This window comes from Ursus americanus, chromosome 28 (genome assembly GCF_024610735.1).
Source record: "Ursus americanus isolate L20-20 chromosome 28, mUrsAme1.1.p, whole genome shotgun sequence".
Taxonomy (NCBI): domain Eukaryota; kingdom Metazoa; phylum Chordata; class Mammalia; order Carnivora; family Ursidae; genus Ursus; species Ursus americanus.
In genome coordinates, this window is record NC_142154.1 from 6,215,216 (window position 1) to 6,237,166 (window position 21,951).

General features: G+C 49.5%; 1 protein-coding gene across 2 annotated transcripts in view; it reads right to left on the minus strand.

The window, feature by feature from the left end:
- ABHD2 (abhydrolase domain containing 2, acylglycerol lipase) overlaps window positions 1-21,951 on the minus strand; it is a 101,810-nt gene that overhangs the window by 11,469 nt on the left and 68,390 nt on the right. For both annotated transcript variants that reach the window (XM_087856650.1, XM_045813008.2), the window contains exons 6-8: window positions 13,146-13,329; window positions 4,655-4,747; window positions 1,982-2,092 (exon numbers count right to left, since the gene is read on the minus strand). In XM_087856650.1, coding sequence (XP_087712776.1) covers window positions 1,982-2,092; window positions 4,655-4,747; window positions 13,146-13,329 — 388 coding nt within the window. The remainder of the gene's footprint in view (window positions 1-1,981; window positions 2,093-4,654; window positions 4,748-13,145; window positions 13,330-21,951) is intronic.

Consider the following 21,951-nt stretch of genomic DNA (forward strand, 5'->3'; position numbering starts at 1 on the left):
TCAAAGGCATTTACGGGAACTTTCTCCTCAACAGAATTCTTCCTGGCAGAGGAACCCCGACCACTGTGGACTGGAAAGTTAGCAATTCTGTCCACCCATGGAGCAGCAGTCAGAGATATTCAACAGAACCTTCCATGCTCCCGCACGCATGGAAGTCCAGCAATTCAGCTCTGCCCTGTGCTCTGTTCAGCCTGGAGCTCTGGAAACCTCTTTCTGACACACAATAGGGCCTCTGGTTTCTGCGTGGCGGTTTTGTTCTATTCTGACTGGGGTCTTCACAAGACCACGCCTCCCTGAAGCTGTGGATGTCGGGTGTCTCTGCCCAGGAAGGACCCAGAGAGCTCAGGCTGCACTGTGAGGGCCCCCTCGAGAGGAGCCATCAGCTCTGGGGCACCTGGGGCACCTGTCCTCATGAAATCAGTCCCTTGTGGTCTCAGTGGGCCGGGGAAGCGCTCCAGCCCTCCAGTATTCCTGGTGATGGGTTAATGAGCATCTGCCCAACTGGTCATGTTCATGGAAAATGCTACAATCCAGCACTATTCAAAAGGGGGGCTTTAGGGACAGTTGAGGAACTCTTCTCTTTGGGGCTTACACCAATTCAGAAGATGAATGGGGAATTTAAATGTTCCGTTTCTTATAGATACCACAATAAAGTCGCACGATCCAGTGAGGGTGAGCAGAATCTAGTCTCACCTGCTGAATGTACCAGTGATTTTATGGCTTCTGTTTTCTTTGTGTAACTGTTAACAGGCATATTTCAAAGTCACCTGGTGTAAGAAAGCTACTAAAATCCCATCAGGAAGATAAGAACCCTCAGGTCAATATCTGCTTACCTATTGGATGGACCCTAGCTTGCTTTAGACCATGCCTGAATGTATCAAATGGTCATTAAGTCAAAAGAATGAGGTTTTTTCTTTTTTTAAAAAAAGATTTTATGTATTTATTTGATAGAGAGAGAGACAGTATGAGCAGGGGAGAGGGGGAGAAGCAGACTCCCTGCTAAGCAGGGAGCCCGACATGGGGCTTGATTCCAGGACTCTGGGATCATGACCTGAGCCAAAGTCAGATGCTTAACCGACTGAGCCACTCAGGCGCCCCAAGGATGAGGTTTTTAAAGAGAACAGTGAGGTCAGAGATCAACGGTCGCTTTTTCCAGCTGAGGCTAAGCTCAGTAAGCTCAATCAGAAAATATGTGTACCAGGAAAGAGGACATTGTCAGGGTAGCAGCCTCGGGTGGCTGAAGGGGGCGGGCAGGTGAAGGGTAAAGGGACAAAGTGGGCGGGATTTGCGCAGGACACTCACAGGAGAGGCTTCCCGCCCCCAAAGAAAGACGCTCTTGTTTTCTTGCAACAGACAGCCTTCTTGGTCTATTTTTTGTTTTTTTATTTTTGATAGAGACATAGATCGAAGAAATATTTCCTTTTCCTGCCAATGCAGATTATGTGGTATCTGATCCCGGCCCCAGGGTCAGAGCACAGCAGGCAGGGTAAGGACTGTAGACCGTAGGGTGTATGCACCCCAGCTCCCCAGTTCTGGCTCAGGCCACACAAGAGTGCAGAATGAGTGGTGAGATCCTCTCCTTGTTTTCTAAGAGCAACTAGAAATTTGGATTTTTCTGTGCGAACTTCAGTTTTTAAACACTAGATACTTATTCAAAGAATAAAAAAAGCCCTGGTGGCACCTGGGTGGCACAGTCGGTTAAGCGACTGACTCTTGGTTTTGGCTCAGGTTATGATCTCGTCGTTCGTGGGATCAAGCCCCATGTCGGGCTCCACGCTCAGCAAGGAGTCTGCCTGAGTTTCTCTCTCCCTCTGCTTCTCCCCCCGGGGTGCCCTCCCTCTCTCTCTCTCTCAATAAATAAATCTATAAAAACAAAAACAAAAAACCCCTTAACACTAAAGTGGGCGAAGAAAAACCTCGTGCTGGGCAGTGCTGGCCTGCAGCCTCCCGCCGGGCGCCCCGTCCCCGGGCATGTGCACACCTCATCACGTTGTCATCGATCTGCATCAGGGACGTGGCCGTGTAGAGGCGGCTTAGGTCTGTGTCCTCCAGGCTCTGGGGTTTCTTAACATGGTCTCCAAAAAGAGCTTGCCTAGAATGAGACACAACAGCAGACAGAAGGAAAAGCAGACGATAAAGCAAATCATCATGCTGTACACGTGAAACATCTGACGATTTTGTCAGTTATACCTCGATAAAGCTGAAAAACGTTTTAAAGAACAGAAGATAAACACCGACAGCAGAGCCTGCTTCCCAGCCCAGAGGCAAGCCGGGAGAGTCTCTGAGAAGGCATATGGAGGCGAGTTAGAAATAGGTCCCTTCAGCCTTCAGAACGTCCCAGAGGTTGAGCCTGTAATGTCGACTTTTGAGTAACTGCAGAAAGATGGTTGTCAAGATCTTATTTTCCTTTTCAGGGGCAGCTAGACAGAAATCGGGTTTGAGCCTAGGTGAATACAGTTGACCCCTGAACAATGTGGGGGTGGCACAGGCAAAAATCCATATGGGACTTCTGGCTCCCCCCAAACCTAACTACTAACAGCCCCCTGTCGACCCAAAGCCTTGCTGAGAACAGAGTCGAGTCACACATATTTCGTACGTGACATGTATCGTCTACGGTATTCCTACCATAAAGACAGCCAGAGAAAAGAAAATGTATGGAGAAAATCCTAAGGAGGAGAAAATACATTTACAGCACTGGCCTGAGAAAAATCTACATACACACGCACCCACACAGTTCAAAGCCGAATTGTTCAAGGGTCGACTGTATTACAAACCCTTCACAGCAGGGGAGGTCTTAGGATGGGCTCTGCGGTGAGGGGTAGGTGGTCAGCCAAACTGTGGGGGGTCCTTCATCTATGGTTATGGGGGCCTGTCTGCACACCGGGGCTGACACTGCTCCTTTCTCTTTAGGAGCTGTTTCTGTCACTTCACAAGGAAGACAGCAGTAAACCCGTTGGGCGCTGGGGCAAGGCAATGGCTCTCCACGTCAGCTAAAAGGCTTACATATACGCAGGAGAGTCATCGTTTCCCTTAAGAAAAAGATCCATCTTGAGAGGATGATAATAAAGGTAGAGATTTAAATGTGCACATTGAGACTTTCATTCCCTGCAAGGTCTCAGGCACACAGCTGAAGGAGGACTGGGTTTGCGCTCTGGCCCCTACGGTGAGAAAGGTCATCACGGAAGCTAAACGTTCTGGTATCTACTCACGGTCGCTCTCAAAGAGGAACACGTTTCTTTAGCATTTTTTTCCCTCAAAAGATTATTAGGAAGATTACAGACCTACAGTTTAGAATTCACAGTTTAAAGTGGACCTAAAATTTCTAAATGTTTGGCTTTCTGTAGTAAATTTTAAAAATGTAAATACACCTAGGAGCACATTCAGAGGACTCTCTCCATTTCTTAAGAATTACATGATGGACCCTCTGGACTAATTAATTAGTGGCAAGACTGGGCCCTGTACCAAAACAAACGTTCTCTGGGAGGAGTTGCTTCCCATTCCAGAGGTGTGGAGAGGCTGACAGAGGCACTTGGTGTCAGAGGCTTGGCTTAGTCCCTTCTGGAACGTCAGTAAACCACTAGCCCCATCTGAACCTCAGCTGAGCCACGCCTGACTCGGGGCCCAAACACCACGAAGACAGTTTGCATCCAGTCAGCCCAGGGGACAGAAGTCTCCTTCTGTCCTCCACCCACCCGTCACGAGGGCCCAGCAGCTTGGCAGCCTGAGGGGCCTGCGAGCACCAGCCTTGCCCAGACTCCCTGTGAACCCCGCCCACAGGAAGCCCAGTCTGGGGTGCTTTGCTGGGATAGGCAGTACCCTGTTTTCTTTTAAGCACTGAAATAAAGAGAATAAGCAGCTGATCATTCAGTCAGATTGCCTTTCCTAGGATGACATCAACCCCCTCCCCTCACCGAAAATTGTATTGTTTGAGCGCCCATGATGTGCCAGGCTCTGGGGGAAATCAAAACCAGCCCGAGCCCTCCAGTGCTTTACAGTTTAGTTCAAGATGCAGGATTCACACTGGGGAAGCGACAGAAAAACCACTTGGGGGTGGAAGAGTTGGCTTCACGGAGGAGACCTGAGATGGACAGACATGGGCAGACATGATGGGAAGGGCATTGTGGGCAAGGCCCCAGTGGTGTGGGAGAGGCCAGAAGGCACATGGGCCTCCACGTGGCCCAGTCCAGCTAGAGGGAAGGCAGGTGTGGGGGCAGAGGGAGGGATGGTATCCATAATAACAACCACAACAATAAAAGCATCGCTAATACTTATTGGCCTCTATTGCACGCCAGGCACTGCTCTAAGCGCTGGTCAGCGGCTACCCCACTGAAGCGTTCTGAGCAGGACTGAGGGAAGACGAGCATGGGAGCGGCCCAAGGAGAAAGGTTCCTAAACCGTGACAGGCCACCCTCAGGATTGCTCCAACTGGGGAAAGAAGGGTGTGGAAGGGTTCCTCGTCTTGGATCTATAGGGAATCGTGAAGGCAGAACTCGATTTGGTGAATCTGGCAGCTCGGGACAGGTCTGTTTCTAGGCAAGTCACGAAGCAACCGGCAGAGAAGCGGCAGCACCCCTGCCTTCATTATGTTTTTCTGGAGGAACCAGAGCTCTGGCTTTCAGTGCCCATCTCCCGGAGAGCGTGGAGGGCGCGGTACCTGTGCGAGAGGATGATCTTCTTCATGTTGTCGGCCATGAGGAAGTTGTAGAAGCGCCGGCACTGATCCCACTGCATGAAGGTCTCCTGCGCCCTGAAAGAACGGCAGGCCAGAGTGAGAGACTGCGCCTGGAGGGACGCGCTGGCGCCCCCACCCCGGAGAAGGTGCTCGAAGCACTTCTACCCCGGAACACGGGTCTCTGCACGTGGACTCAAACTCTCCGTAGAGAGACCGATGGCGACACCAAACAGCCTTGCTGAACGTGAGGCCCCAGCGAGAAAGTTCTCCAGGGGCATAGGCTTTGGGGGGTGACAGTCCCGACGCCCTCCTCCAGCACGGCGGCCTTCTCTTCATCACAGAAGCTGCCAGAACTGGCGTTTAGACACCTCTATGCGGCCTCCTACCCTGCAGGAGGGTTTTTCTGGCTTAATAATGGGAATGTGTAAGGGGGGTGGGTGGGTGTGGAGACGCACAGTACAGGGAAAAATCTAAAAGAACTTCTTTCGTTGCTGTTTGAGAAGCAAAGGGAAATCCTACCATTTGAGCTCTCTCTCTCTTTTTTAAAAAAAGATATTTATTTATTTATTTGAAAGACAGTGAGCGAGAGAGAGCATGAGCAGGGGGAGGGGGAGAAGCAGACTCCTCTGCTGAGCAGGGAGCCCAAAGTGGGACTCGGTCCCTGGACCCCGGGATCATGACCAGAGCCAAACGCAGTCCCTTAACTGACTGAGCCACCCAGGCACCCCATTTGAGCTCTCTTTTGATTAGCCTTAGAACATTCAAGGGGCAAGGAAATGGAAGAAGTAGAGCGGTGATCCACTCCTTCTGGGCATGGCTGCTGGGGCTGGCACGACTTGGCCTACCTGACATGAGGGTCACCGCCTGACCCCCCAGCAGCGGCACTAGGCAGGTAATATTCTCCCCACTCTAGATTAGGAGACCACCATGGACTCAGAGACAGGCTCCAGGTCACACTAGGGCAGTAAGGTGTGACCTTCTCTATGCACCAGCACGGCAGATGTCCTCGGCCACATGGCAGGTGAGCAAATGACAATGTGCTAACCCCCCCGCCTGGCTCGGCCCTTCCCGCTCAGCGCTTCTTCCCTGCGTGTGAACCCACGGAGTCCATGCTAACCCCCACCTTGCAGACGTCTGATCTCAAGGCCTGCTTCCACTCTGGGAATGAATCTGGGTGTCACCATTCCTCCACAGAACCCATCGGTTTCATATCCCAGATGGCCAAAGAGGGGACTGGGTGGTTCATACATTATTTTCTAAAAATCCAGGGAGTTTTATAAAGTCATTTCCCCAAGGCCGCCACATTTCAGCTTTGGAATGGCAAACATTTCCTGTAATATCGTGGTTAAAAAATAAGAGGTAGTGGGAGGTTAAAAGTGAAAGGGTTTGTGGCTTTAATGGTCTGTGACATGCTCCTAAACCATGGGCTAGGCTCAAAGGGAAGACTAAGACTGCCTTCAAAGGTCAAAAGGCCGTTCTATAAATGCATGAGGGACTCCCCCAACGCTGCAGAAACAGAAAGGATGGGCCAGGTCACCGGGGACAGGACCTGGACTGAGGCGCACACTTGCCTCATGGTCTGAGAGAGAAGGGAGGTGGGAAGTCACCTGATCCGAAACCTGCTTTCTCTGCTTGCAACCCCTCCTCTGACCCTGGACCCAGACTGCCCCTTCCTCAGGGAGCCAGCGGTCTCATTGTCCCAGCCTTCTTTGGCTCTTGGCCGTTTCTGGCTTTGCTGACTTCCTAACTGCTTTGATCAGTATGTCCTGCTCCTGCGTATTGGAGGGGATGCAGAGGGAAGGAAGCAGGGGTGGGGGGAGGCGGTCATGCACGTAAGGCATGAAAGCATGTCCAGCACCACAGAGGATGTCGAGATTGAAGACACCGCAGGAGCCCCTCTGGGGACCCCCGGGGTGAGGATGCTGCGCCCACAGTCTCCCTCAATCAGCGCTGGCTGACACGGATTCCTAGCATGTCTGCTTTCCCACTCAGCATAGGCAGGGCTTTCACCACCTTTGGGTATAAAATTACGGAACAGAAACTTAATTTTATATTGGCTTAATAAAACCTAATCAAGAGTAATGTGCTGTAAATACATTCATTCCATATATCTTTTAAAAGGCCTGATTTCTTCAATACCAACAACAACAACATATGGAAGGAAATCAGGGAGGGGAATCTAGAGACTCAAAGAAACTTCGAGACAGATCAACAAATGCCATGCACAGGGATTATGTGGATCCTGATTCAAATAAGCCAACTGTTAAAATACTTCTGTGAGACAATCAAGGAAATGTGAACCCTGAGTAGAAATGGGATATTAGGGAATCATTCATTTCTCGGTATGATAACTCGGTACTGTGGTTATATTTAAGAAAAAGTCCTTAGAGTCCTTCAGTGCAAACTAATGACATATTTTCGGATGAAATGATACGATGCCTGCAATTTGCTTTAAAATAATTCAGTTTCTGGGAGAGTGGGGTGTGCATGAGGTGTAAAGGGAACAGAGCAAGAATCCCAAGCAGACTCCCCGCTGACCACGGAGCCCCATGCGGGGCTCAATCTCATGATCCTGAGATCACGACCTGAGCTGAAACCAAGAGTCAGACCTTCAACCAACTGAGCCACCCAGGCTCCCCAGGAGATGGATTTTTAAATCACTCAGACGAGGGTCCAAATGAAATGGGCATCTACAGTCACATTCAGGGCAATCCACTAGGGCAAGGAAGAGCCGAGCCAGCCGCTTCATGCCGCTGGGGGGCTGCTCAGAGAAAGCTCAACTTCTCAACTCATATTTTGCACAATGAGTGGACGAAGCATTGATTAAAAGGAACTGAAGTCAGAAGAGAATGAGCTGGGGAAAGAATTCAAATCTCCTGACTCGAGTAAGATCTCAGAGTGCTGAGGGGCTGTGAGAATGGCCAAATCGCTTTTCTGGGGTCTTCGAGAAGACACAGAGGGTGACAGTGGGAGAGAGGTTCTGTGAGACTGGGTGCCCGTGACTCACAGTCCAGAAAGGGACAAGAAGGCAGGCGTGCTGCAAATTAAGGCAGGTGATGACTTACAGGGTGTGGACGTAGGCAATATTAAAACACACCTTGAAAGTAATATGCTAATGACACTGCAAAACCATGGTACATTAAGTATTTTCCCAGAATTCTACCACACCAATGTAAGAAAACGGTTTTTATTTGGGGAGGGGAGTTTCTCTTCCAGGCTTTGCTCATCTACAATCTTTTTTTTTTTTTTAGTTTTTACAAATTTTTAATCATGGTGGTAAAAAACACATACAATTTACCTTCTTAGCCATTTTTAAGTATGCAGTTCAGTAGTGTTAAGTGTATGTACACTATTGTGTAATAGATCTCTGGAACTTTTCCATTTTGCAAATCTGAAAGTCTATAGCCATTAAAGCAGGACTTCCCATTTTCTCCACCCTACTAGCATAGTTTCACATAGTTGCCTTCCTCACTACATTTTTTCCCATCTTATTATCATTATTTTTAAGTAGGCTCCATGCCCAGCGTGGAGCCCAATGCAGAGTTTGAACTCACGACCCTGAGATCAAGACATAAGCTGAGATCAAGAGTCGGACGCTTAATCAACTGAGCCACCCAGGCGCTCCCCTCACCACTTTTAATATATACATTCTGTCATGTTACACATTTTCTTGATTGTTAAAAAATAAAATCTTCTTTGTTTGCCACTGTACCTTGTGGATCATAATTTGCGACCATCTCTCACGCTGGACATGGGCTGTTTATCTCTAGCTTGGCCCTACAAGAGAGTCATACCATAGTGGGGGCAAAACCAAGACTGGCCTTGAACAGTGTGGCTTCTGGGAGGAAGGACAGTGGAGCCTCTGGACCTGAGGGACCCAGGCAAGAGGGCTGTGGGGCAGAGAGGTCAGCTTGAGAGTACAGGCAAGAGAAAACCATCTCTGTACCCATCTCTGTACTGGGGAGCAGGCCCAGAATCCTTCACTGCAGCCTGGCTAGGCTTTGGGGCAGGATGGGGCATGGAGCTCAGACAAAGGTAGGGGTGGCCGCCTACTAATCCGTTCTCGGCCTGATCAGAATATTTTCCCTTAGGATGTACTTTAATAGGAATGCAATTACTAAATGAAAGGGTCTGTCGCACGCCCTCATTTTTCTGATAGAAAACAAATCAGCAATAAAAAACAAGCAAAAATCCCCAAGATGCCACGGGCAAGCCATTTGGTCAGCTTCACAGCCCACTGGTGGAAAAGCCAAGCTGTTTCCTAGGTTGGAGTTCTGCCCACAGAGTTTTGTCTACACTCAGCAGATTTTCCCCCTTGGCTTGGCTCTGATACAAAATTACTGATTGTTAAACTGTCATACAGCTCTTCCACTATAAACACAGATTTGATGAAGGGACAACTCTATAGAAGGACTTTATGAATGACATCTCTTGCTCTTGTCATAAACGCATCCACAGTCTGGAGTTTGTCCATTCAAAGCCAAAGAGAGAATATACACACCATTTGGCCAGAAACCTGGGGCCTGGCCTTCTCCATAACAGGAAAGCCTGCTAAAAACACTATGCTAAGACTCAGCAGCGCTCACACACCCACCCAGCCAGGAGCAGGACCACACTTAGGAAGATCTAGTAACTTCTCTATTGTCCTCGAAGGGGGTCCCTATCCCCCATCTGGGTCCTGTGCCACTGACCTCTCTACCTTCACTTCCTTTCCAAATCCCTCCCCACTGGCCTCCCTGCTGGACTGAGGACTCTCTCAGCATCATATGCCTAGTGTGTAAATATTTTATTTCATTTTATGAGTTTATTTGTTTATTTATTGAGAGATTGGTGGGGAAGGGCAGAGAGAGAGAATCCTAAGCAGGCTCCCTGCTGAGCGGGGAGCCCGATATGGGGCTCGACCCCATGACCCTGAGATCATGACCTGAGCCGAAATCAAGAGTCAGACACTCAAAAGACTGAGCCACCCAGGCGCCCCGCCTAGTGTGTAATCCCTTAGTGACGTGTACTCGGTTTGCTGCTTTGCAGACATCATTCCGTTGTCGGGAAGTACCACGAGGCCCTCAGACACAGACGATCTCCTACAGCAAAACTGCAATGAAATGCTGATATTTTGATCATATTTGGTCATTGGCAGATTCTGCAATGCAAGACTGTCGAGCCCATCCTTAGGAATGAAGAACTGATTTTACCTAAAACCGGTCCAAAAAAGCTTCCCTTCCCTTTTCTTTAAGCCCCCTGAGCGCAGGGAACTTTCCTGTCTTGTTGGCGATGTGTCCCCATTACCCAGAAGGGTGTCTAGCGGAAAAAACCAAATGAGTCATGGGATGGCTTAATCTGAGGTCATCTTCTGGGACCACTCCTTTTCCCTCCTGCCTGGCCACTACTCACTGGACGAATTCACAATCAAGAGCCTTCATAAGGAAGTTTCAAAGGATTACTTCGACCAGAGCTGGACTGAGTCTGAGCACACACATTTCCAGGCCTGCGGGCAGCGGTTCGAGCTGAGGGAACGAGGCGAGGTCCACTAGGGGCCCCGGACGCCCCTCTCAGTGGAGCAGCACGTCATGAACGTGAGCTTCTCTAGGCAGCGAGGCTTTGCTAACTACGGCAAGCGGGCGCTGGCTTCGGGGCCTCAGGTTGGCTCTGGCTAGAGGGCTGGCGCGCTACTGGGGTGAGAAGCCAGCGGGAGGGGATGGGTCACTGACAAGCGGTTCCCGGGACTCAGCTAAGAGAGATTTACCAGCAGCATGGACTCCCGTGCGGCCCCTGCTCCGCCTCGGCGAAAAGGAAGCCTGGCTGCCATCGTCCCAGTGCTGAAAAGGCTCATCGCCCTCAAGCCTTGGCAGGAAAAAAAGGTGACACTGGTTTACAGTAAGGCACTGTCCTTCGGTGAGAGGGTGTCGTTACGATGTTGAGGGCACCTGAGCCCCGGGCAGTGCCCGAGCGCACACACAGGGCGGTGGGGTCCCCCTGACCCGCGCCACCCCTTCTGGTGTGTTGGGCCACAGGACGTTAGTTCTTTGCGCTCCAGGGGACAAAGCTGCCTCTTTCTCTCCTCAGTGGACGAGGCTGATATGACAGTAGGTAATTCGGAGGCTGAAGATCTCTGAGGTCTCAAAGGGGGGTGGTGTGGACAGCGCCTCGTAGATTCTAGAGTCCGTGTTTCCTAACCTTAGTTCACCAAACGCGCATTTCACGCGCTCTTGTCAACAGCAGGTGGCGCTCGCGCAGCAAAATGAAACGCAGTTGCTGTTGCTTAAGATTTTGTGCTTTGGGGGTTAAAAATAAAAACAAACTTGTCCCACATCCTCCTTCTTATCAAACGCTGTGTTCTCTGAACACAAATCTGTGCTCACAGTGACTTCACGCGACTGGGTTTAGGAAGGGACTTGAGTGATTCCAATTTTATAGGCGATAGCAGGCTCGCTGAAAACTGGACCATTTGTCAGGTGAGAGCAGGCAGGGTTCTCATGCCAGGCCCTGCTCCCCGGAATCCTGTGGTAGGCCCTTTACTATCCCAGCGACCGGGCAGGGTGGGACTTCGGTTAACTCCGGTTACATAATGGCTATGAGTTGGGAATCGGGCATTTCTAGTCAGGCCAAGATAAAGGGACGTGTCCTTTCAGCTGGCTCTCCAGACACAGAGGGGAACGAGGGGGAGGATTCCCAGCAGGAGGACGAGGGACCAACCTCGTACCGTGACAGCAGAGCTGGAAGGGCTGCGGAGGTCCCCAGGCCCAATGGCTGCTAATGTGACTACATATCAGAAGTGACTTGTGAAATGTGTCCAAATGCAGATTCCTGGCCCCATGCCCCAGGTTCTTGAGTCTGAATCTCCAGGGCTGGGGCCCAAGAAACTGAATTTATTTCTAAGATGATCCCCCAAGTGATTTTTAATGAAGTGAAATAGTCCCCAGTTCACCAGACTGGTCTTTGTGACCCACTGGCCTAACCTACACTTCTTGTCTCACAGTGACTGAGGATAATGACCAGTTATTGACTTTTTACACACCTGTCGCATACGCGTTCTCTCCTTTGACGCCCAAAATGGTGGTACCGGGTAGATACTATTATAGCATTACTGTCATCCCCACTGTGCAGGTGAGGAGACTGGAACCCAGGCCTCGGCCCTAGAACTTGGGAAAGGTTCCATCGGGGATGCGTTTCAAGTCTTCTTTGGGGCACATTTAAATCCTCGCTTTGGCCAGCTTGGCGCCTCGTGCGCACAGCCTGAATTCTGGGCCTGCATTTGCCCTTTGGATGTGCTGGCTTCAAATTCCTGCAATATATATATTTCTGGAACTAACAGGCAGCCTCTACCTCTCAGGAAACGCTGAAACAGGTTGCAACTACACGGTGAGAGATACAGGTGAGGCCAAAAGGCAGGAATCACTTATTAACTATAAGGACTATTTAGCATTAGGCTGGATCAATAGGGGAGACTTTTTTTTTTTTTTACTTTTTTTTTTTTTTTTAAAGATTTTATTTATTTATTTGACAGAGATAGAGACAGCCAGCGAGAGAGGGAACACAAGCAGGGGGAGTGGGAGAGGAAGAAGCAGGCTCATAACGGAGGAGCCTGATGTGGGACTCGATCCCAGAACACCGGGATCACGCCCTGAGCCGAAGGCAGGCGCTTAACCGCTGTGCCACCCAGGCGCCCCTTTTTTTTACTTTCTTATGCAATTCTGGATTTCTTCAAGAGATCTTTAATAACTGGTCATACTCATTTGAAATATAGAAGACGTTATCGTGAAGAGTGAGTACGGGAAAAATGTGAATGCATTTGAAGAGTCTGGAGAGGTGTGTGTGAATGAAGGGGTGTGTGTGTGTGCGCGTGTGTGCGGTGACTCTTGAGAGATCTGGGACAACACTGATCTCCACGGGGAGGCAGAGCAGATGACGATGCCCTCCTAGGGCTCATCCTGTGGGGCTCTGTTGGCAGGAGACTAAGGGGGTGAGGTAAACCTTTATTCGCCGCGTCATCTCCTTTGTGGTGATGTCTGGGATGGCTACAGGAGATGGACACTTGAAAGTGAGGGCACAGACTAAGTGGTTTCCACAGACCCCTTCCCCATGCCCTCGGAGACTCAACGCTCCTGCAGGCAGGGGAGCTCTGTGATAAGGCCCAGCTCTCAGATGCTGGCTCTAGCGTTCTTCCGTAAAACCACGGTCCTACAAAACTCCGGAGCATGAACAGACTGAGTCAGCTCACAGAGACTCCACAGGGAAACTGCAGCTGTTATGGGGGCCTTTGGCTTAGTCAGTTACAGATCAGACCCCCAAATACAGTGCAGATCGGCCTTAAGGAGTCTGGTAAGACAGCTCCAGTGTATGACGTGAAAGCAAGACAGGGTGACTCCAGGACCCACACACCTCTGCTCAGTCCGCCACAGCGTTTCCTCTGGTCTTCAGAGATGTGTGCTGGTGTCCTGGGAGGGGGAGAGGTGGGGGCGCGGACATCACTCACCTTAGAGCGCTATACCCCTGGCACACGCTGACGCAGCACAGGACCTTCTCCTGGTTCGCCTGAGTCTCCCCCAAGTATTTGCACACGATGTTACCGCCCAGGCTGAAGCCCACGACGACCAGCTGGGTCTGGGGATACGTCTTCTTGATGTAGTTCACCATGGCTCCGAACTCCCAGGTGCAGCCTGTGGGCAGAGAGGTAAGGGCACACAATCATTTTAGGGGCAACAAAATGACTGAGCCGGAGAGAGAGCTGGAGGGTTCCTGAGTGAGTGCCAAGATGGTGAGAGAGAGAAGTGTGTGTGTGTATGGAGAGAGAGAGGGAGGGAGGGAGGCATATACACAGACAGACAGAAGACACTTCTCTTCGGTTGCCTGGAGAGAAGTTTCCAGATGCTCCTTGGTATAAGAGGACCCAGCCTTAGTGGTGCCCATGAGGGGTGGTACCATGTATCACACGTGTACGATGCTCTCCAAAGGTGGGTTGTGGAAAAACCTGTCTGGAGGGACACGGAAATCAAAACAGATACTCAGGGTGTACATGGGCACATTCGTTCGCACGCAGATGTGAACAGAAGCAACAGCAAAACCCTTTGAGATTAGTTTCTTTGGCTACAACACAGGATGCTATACCCCTGTGTACAATGACTCATGGTGTTAAGAAAAGAACCAAGTGGATGTTATTTACAGGACCTTCTTGTCAGCGTGGGGGAAGGAAGGAAAGACAAACTTCAGTCTGGAGGGACGGCCAGGATGCTCTATAGGATTAGGATAAAATGTCCTTGGTGACGTAAGGATAGAGCGCTGAGGGAGGCAGGCTCATTGAGACACACACAGAGGAGACCTCTGTGCGGAAAGGGCCTTGTTTGTCCAGGAGCATGATCTCAGTTGGTCCCGCTGGGAAACCCGCAAAGCCGTGTTCCGTTCTCTGCAGCTTTGCTAAGAGGAGGTTAGTGCCATCCAAGGGTGAAGGGATCTGTCACATTCTTCTAAGACCCACCCCAGGCTCCTCGGGGAGCCAACTTAAAATAAAACCTAACAGGGAAAGTTAGGGATGTTGGCAAGACATGTGCACGTGACAGACAGGCAATGAGGGACTATGGGTTTGCAGTGGAAACAGGCTGTTGACCTCAGCACCGCGTCAGAGGTCTGGCCATCCCTCATGAGAGTTGAACAGCTCCTTCCCTAACCAGCAAGCCATGGGGGATGCTGCCTTTTGCGCCTGGGGCAAGCACCTCTTACAGCTTCCTCTCATGGAGGGACACAGCCTCGGCAGGGTCAGCACAACCCCAGGCGGGGGTGGGGGCTTGGTGGTTCTCAAACTACAGTGGATAGAGGACCTCCTGGAGAGGACGCTGGACATGGGCAGCCCTGGGCTTCACCCCCAGATGAGCTGATTCAGGAAGATGGGGGCCAGGCCCAGGAACCTGCATGACTAGTTGTTTTGACTAGGTAAAACACGCATATGGCACAAAATTCAAATAACATTAGAGATGTGGTAACAGGTAATTTCTTATATTCTTTGAAAAAAAAAGTCAGTGGTAGCACACAGATTATTTCGTGCCTTGTTTACTTTTTCTTTTTTAACAATGTCTTAGAAACCACTGTGTAACAATACACAGAAATCTGCCCTATTCTTTTTTTTTAAAGTCCTCTCTACCCCCAATGTGGGGCTTGAACTCACAACCCCGAGATCAAGCATCGCACATTCCACCGACTGAGCTGGCCAGGCGCCCCCGCCCTATTCTTTTTTATTTTTATTTGACGAGGCATAACATAATACTCAGGAAAGTGCACGATGAATTTGTACACGCTTATAACCACATCAGCACTGCCCGAACCATGTAAACCATGGTTTAAATTACTTTAAACAAGTCGTTGTAGCTAAAGACTCGAAAAGGCCAATCTAGGTTTCTAGATTTTTCTCCAAAGCAGTGTTCTTCGACCCAATTGCACCGATCTGACAGCCCATTAAAATCACCCAGGGATCTTGTAAAACACCGACACTAATGCCTGGGCCCTCCCCAGACTCATTAAATCGAATCGTCCGGTGGGGGGAGCGGGTCTTTTACCAGACCTCCAGGTGCCTCCGAAGTACAGCCGCGGCTCAGAACCGCTGATGTAGGAAGAGGGACCGCTCCCGCTCCAGCAAATCTGGGAAAGGGGTTTCTGAAGCCTACTCCGGCTGGCCTCGAGGCCAACCCTGTGCACTTGCGGTAAGCAACCTTCCCATGGGGAGGCGTCACTCCGCCTTCTGGAAGCTTCCACAGCAGGGCTGTTGGCTTGGTAGCAACTTTCCGAGTATCTCCTCAAAGCCAAGTTTCTACAGGGGGAGAGTCCCCGCTCCACTCAACCAGGCATGTCCTCCAGGTCCACCAAACGCCCAATCTTTAAAGCCCCTAATACATACAAGAGCTTTCTGGTAACCTTTCTTGTGAAGAGTGAACCAGAAAAGCAGCATCAAGGTTAAGTCACGGTAAGACTGGAGAGCCAGCAGAGGCCCAGTGGTTCTCAAAGTATGGTCCCTGGGCCAGCAGCATCAGGCATGCAGAGCTGTTCAAAATGCACCTTCTGGTGTCACACCCCATCTACTGACTCAGAAACTCTAAGGGTGGGGCCTAAACAGAGGGTCAAACACAGACTGCTGGGCCCTACCTCCAGAATTTCTGACTCAGGAGGTCTGGTCTGGGTGGGCTGAGAATTTGCATTTCTAACAAGTTGCGGGGTGGGGGTGGGGGGCGATGCTGCTGCTGCTGGTCCAGGGACCACACTTTGAGAACCACTATCCTAGTTGACAAAAAAGGTGGAGGAAACCAATTTTCTGTTTCTTTTGTCTTTTAAAAGGACAGTTGTTCAAAAAGTTGCTTCCTGTCATTCAGACTTAAACACATGCAAATTCAAAATAGGAATCATTTCCCACTGCCCTTGCTCGAAAAGGTCGACTATGCCCCACACTGGATCTGAGGGGTGTGGGTAACAGACCCCCCAGCCGGCCCGCTGATGTGGGGGTGTACTCTGGCCCAGCCTCCAGAAGGCAACGTGGTAGCATCTATTAGTCCTGGTCCAAGCCCAAATCTCTGACCCAACAATTCCGCCTCTAGGGGCTTTACGCTGCAGGTGTGCAGAGGTATGTATGTATGTGCAAAGATACGTGAGCAAGAATGTTGATGGCATCACTGCTGGTCACAGCCAGGGAGTGGAAACTCCGTCAGCAGAAGCCCAGTGAAGTCGCTATGAAAAGGAACGAAGTTGAGTCCAACCCGAGGACAGGAAGTGACTTTGACCACCTCACGGACCAGGGCGGGAGATGGCACGATCTCGTGTGTGCTTGGGCTTTAAAGGGATTATATGCACACACCTCTCTGATTGAATAGTCACTGGAAAACCACAGCAGACAGTGACTTTCTGGAGGGGAGATTTGGGGACTGAGGGTGGGAGGGAGACACAGTTTGACTCACAGACTTTTGCCGTGCTGGAATGGTTTTATTACATACATACACTAGTTTTGCAGTAAAAATTCAGCTAGTAAAAAAACCCAGCAAAAATAAAGAATAAAAAAAATATGTTTCAATCCCTTTAGACCAGTTTCTGCTAGGCTCCAGATACCCAGCGTGTTCGTCACGCTGGAGCAAAGGTTTGTGGGGCTTGTGATGGGAACATTATTTGCCCACATGAGAAATGGTATCAAGGGACTTATTTTATTTTTATTTATTTTTAACAATTTTATTTATTTATTTGACAGAGAGAGAGGCAGCGAGAGAGAGAACACAAGCACGGGGAGTGGGAGAGGGAGAAGCAGGCTTCCTGCTGAGCAGGGAGCCCGATGAGGGGCTGGATCCCAGAACGTTGGGATCATGACCCGAGCCGAAGGCAGACGCTTAACCACTGAGCCACCCAGGCGCCCCAAGGGACTTATTTTAAATTGTTACTAAAATCTTTACTTTTCCACCATTTCCTTGGGGTTCTGCCTAATTTCATTCATCCCTTGATTATTTACAACTCTATGTTTTGTTCTAACATGGAAGGAACCTCTTCTAGGTGATGTGCTCCGTACGACAAAGATATTCTCAGTCTTGTTCCCCACTGTATCTGTGGGGCTAGGTGCTGGGTGGCCACTGGGTCAGAGTACCTAAATGAACGGATGAAAGCCTGGGTGCACTGTGTCCCAGGCCCTGTCCTAGGAACGTAAACACAGCGGAGCAAGCAGATCCGAAGGGATGAAATGACTTGCCCGACCTCACACAGTGAGCCGAGAGGGGAGCACTGGACTTTGCACCCACATCCAACCCCAAACCCAAGTCCTTTGCCTCATGGCACAAACCAACACAAGTAATGGTACCGTAGGGATTTATTTTTTTGTTATTAAAAGTCTTTGCTTTCTCATCATCTGATTCCTTTTAGACCTGTCTTTTCTTACAAATTGTATTTTTTAAAGATTTTTTAAAAAAAGTTTTAGTTATTTATGCAATCTCTACACCCAACATGGGGCTCAAACTCCAGACCCTGAGATCAAGAGTCACGTGCTCCCCCGAATGAGCCAGCCAGGCGCTCCTGGCCCCGTCTATCTTTACTCAGGTTTGAGACTAATTATTTGAGACCTAGAGCAGATGTTCAGATGTCACTGGGGCAGTTACAGAACTCAGATTTGCTACACTACCGAGAAGCAATTATAGCTAATCATGTAAGCACCTGGGGAGCCTCAATTTAATTAAATCCAAATACGCCTAATCTGGATAAAGGGCCAGCCGTGCCTCACGCTGGACAAGCTGTTGGGTGTTGTGGGAAGAGCTGCCATCTCTCCCAGGCAAGGGCACAGTGTCCACGCAGCTCCGGGATCCGCCTTCTGCGAGGCGCTGGGTCCTCCTGGGATTTCCACCTGATGAGTTTACCAAATACCCTCAGTGGCCAGGAGCCGCTCCCTGGACTATTCTACGAAAAGCTACCGCTATCTGTTTTCCATAAGAGAAGGATTTTAATGAGGCTCTGTGTATTTAATCCTTATCGGGATTAGCACCGGTAACAAGATTTGGGTATCTAATCTTGCTGCAGCTTTTAAAGGCAAGACGAAACCTGAGACGCTAACCTGGCTTTGGAGAGATGAGGACCACAGGGCCATCTTGGAAAGGCAACCTGCTGAGAACAGGAAAGACCTTTCCTTCAGCCTCACACCCCTCAAGAAAAATAAGGCTAAGGCTACCTGAAAGCTACTTTCACGAAAGCCTTTTCCCAGGGGCGCTAACATGACTAAGTCGGCTCGAATATGGGGATGCGGGCTCCGTGCTCCTTGTGGATGGAGACTCTGAGTCATCTCTATGTTCCCCGTGCCAGGCCCGGCCGGGAACGCGGTGGGTGTGCCACACGTTAGCCGCGTAAGAAGGAGGTGTGAATCATGCGGCACGAGGGCACACGACACTGGCCAGCATGACGGTGGTGTCTGTGCTGGGGACGGGAAAGAAGTAGCTCAGTATCTTTCCCACTAAGTGTAATCCAAGAGAATGATCTGGACAGGCTAACAACGTGGCTCCTGGCGGGCATCTGGGGGCCAGCAGCCCCCGTCATTTCTCAGAGCTGTGAAAGCCACTGCACAGCTGAGTCCCTCAAGAGGAAAACAGCTGCAGGAATAAAGCGAGAGCCCTCTTTGTGCAGCAGGTAAGCGGGTCTCGTTCTTATCTCTGAACCGGGTTTTCACAAACGAGCGTTTTTAGCTTCATTTACGCAGGCACAGAATACCTAACCTGCCCTCTTCGGGCTGGAAGTTAAGTATCCAGACCTGATCCTGGAAGCAGAACCTGTCCCTGCTTCTCCACAGTTCTCTGGATGTTTAACTGCCCCCCTCACATTCCCTAACGCTGGCCCCCTGTGATCATCTCAACGCGCAGTGACTCCCAGCATATGATCTCGCCAGATGGTTTACCAAGATGCTTGAGCTTCTGCAAATTCACCACCTTCACTGTCACGTTCTCTCTTGCTTCACCCATCTCCTCCTTCCTCCTATCTTCCCACCATGTCCTTCTGCCATCATAACACTCAACTGTTGCAGAGGCCACGCGACTCGTGATTGTCAATCTGGAATCACGAATACGACTCAAAATTGAGTCCACAATTCAAATGGTAGATACGGGAAGCTTATCGAAACATCTATGTTCATGATCTAATAAAAGATCTTCAGATGGACTGAGCAGTATAAAAACAAAATAGAAGTTCCTTAAAAAATCACTGTTTGCACCTCCTTAGGGCAAGATGTCTTGGATCGTGGGTGATCTCCACAGCATGCTAAGCAGGGTGGCCGTACCTCCTAGCTTGCCTGGGAGAGTCCTGGAGTTTGTCTGTCATTCTGATGCAGACATTAGTAAGGTCCTCTTTCACGCTCAGAAGTAACGCAGTTGGGGGGCGCCTGGGTGGCACAGCGGTTGAGCGTCTGCCTTTGGCTCAGGGCGTGATCCTGGCATTATGGGATCGAGCCCCACATCGGGCTCCTCCACTATGAGCCTGCTTCTTCCTCTCCCACTCCCCCTGCTTGTGTTCCCTCTCTTGCTGGCTGTCTCTCTCTCTGTCAAATAAATAAATAAATAAATAAAATCTTTAAAAAAGAAGTAACGCAGTTGGGATGCTAAATTATGGGGTCACCCCAGGTCCAGAACCTCCCTCCCTTCTAAGACTGAAATGCTGCCTTTTTTTTTTTTTTAAAGATTATATTTATTTATTTGACAGAGAGAGAGACAGCCAGCAAGAGAGGGAACACAAGCAGGGGGAGTGGGAGAGGAAGAAGCAGGCTCCCAGTGGAGGAGCCTGATATGGGGCTCGATCCCAAGACTCTGGGATCACGCCCTGAGCCAAAGGCAGATGCTTAATGACTGAGCCACCCAGGTGCCCCTGAAATGCTGCCTTCTAAGCGAGGCAAAGTTTTCTGGCCTTCCCCTGTGCTTCCAAAAGATAGTTTACAAAACAAAAATTTCCAGTATTAAACTCAGTGGGACATTACAGAACTCCTCCTCCAAGCAACAGAAGACAGTGGTGGGATTTCAGACACCTCTTCTCAGCTTGACGTCTGAGGCCAGAAATTCAAGCGTTTAGACATAAGGAAAGGGTCCAGTCCTGTTTATAAACACCCAGGGAAGGCAATTTAAATCTTTTGAGACCATGTTCAATGTCACAATGCCCCAGCTCCGTGTTTGGTCAGAGATGGGTATTAAGTTCTCGGGAGGCTTGTGATCCTAAGGACTTGGTCACCTTGTGGGGGCCAATGCCAGGCTGTTTTAATTTCTTTCACCTGATACAAAAGTGATTTTCTCTTTTATCCTCAAGATCAGATTCATGGTCTCTTTGTCACTTGGCTCAACTTCAGGAGCCATCTTGGAAATGGAGGTCAGAATGACCACAGCTGGACGATGCTGGTTTTTAGTTCTTTCCCAGCTGGCGGACTGGACGCAGCTGTACTCTGCCCTGAACGTGAGTCCTGGACAACTGGGATAAGGCATTTAGCCAAAGACAGAAAGAGGAAACAAAATGTTTCCTACATTCACTGGTCTCCTGCATCACCACCGACAGAAATCCTTACATTCCAAACAGTGCCTGGGTTAGAAAATCAATTCAGTCAATAAAGAGTCAGCCAACATGTCCATTGCTATAGTGTTTCAACTAAAGATTAGGCTCTTTAGAATAAATACACTTCAAAAAACTCTTCAAGACTTCTACATCTTCTATCATTTTTAAGTGTTACTTATTGATCTCGTCCACATGATACGGTTGTGTACTTACTTGGGCTGATCCGGTACAGTTCCCAAGTTCAATAAGAAATCTAAAAGACTGATAAATTTCACTCTTGTGGGTTCCACTCTTGTCATCCTAATGATTTCACATTTTATTTATGGTCAGATCTGCTAATGTCATTTCATTTAATCCAACTTAGTTTGTCACAAAAGAAATATTCAATATTTTCTAGCTTAAAAAAAAAATCTGTGAACTCTAGGGGCGCCTGGGTCAGCCGGTGAAGCGTCCAACTCTTGATTTTGGCTCAGGTCATGATCTCAGGGTCATGAGATCGAACCCTGCATCAGGCTCTGTGCTGGGTGTGCAGCCTGCTTAAGATTTTCTCTTTCTCCCTTTCCTTCTTCTGCACCTTCCCCCTGCTCTTTCTCTCTCTTAAAAAAATTATAAAAAAAAAAAAAATATATATATATATGAACTATATGCAGCAAGTGGTGAGGAATTTTTTTTAAGAATGAAACGAATTTTTAGAAGGCTAAAATACAGTGAAAAGAGCATATGATACAATAAAAACAACTTCCCCATAGTGACCATGAGAGCTGGCTGTGCACCCAGTAGCGTTGAGCTGGAGGTGGGTGACCCCAGCCCCGGGGCCCAGCGCCCTGAGCAAGGCCACTGTGCCAGTTTCAAGGCTGTGCAGTCAGAAAGCACGAACTACATCCTTTGAGGTCATCGCCGGAGCCTGTCTCTTTACAGAGTCATAACTTACAGCAGCACTCTCAAGACAGAAAGAATTCTCTGCTCAGCAAGCACAGCTTCTCAACGGGTCCTTGCAGAAGTTCACATGCAGTCAGCTGCAAGAGGCTGAGGCTGAGGCAGAGGCGAGAGCATTTGACTGCTGAAGTCAACGTCCGCCTTTTCTCCTCTAAGTTGGTTCTCAGAAAACACAGAGCGGAAAGCAGAAAAAGTCATTGCTATTTACTGGTATATGCCGGACTCCGTGCTACACAATTTATATTAATGCTAACTTTCTCGACAACCTGTGTGAACTAGGTGTTCAAAGCCCCATCTGCTGGACTCTGAAACACAGGCTCTTTCCT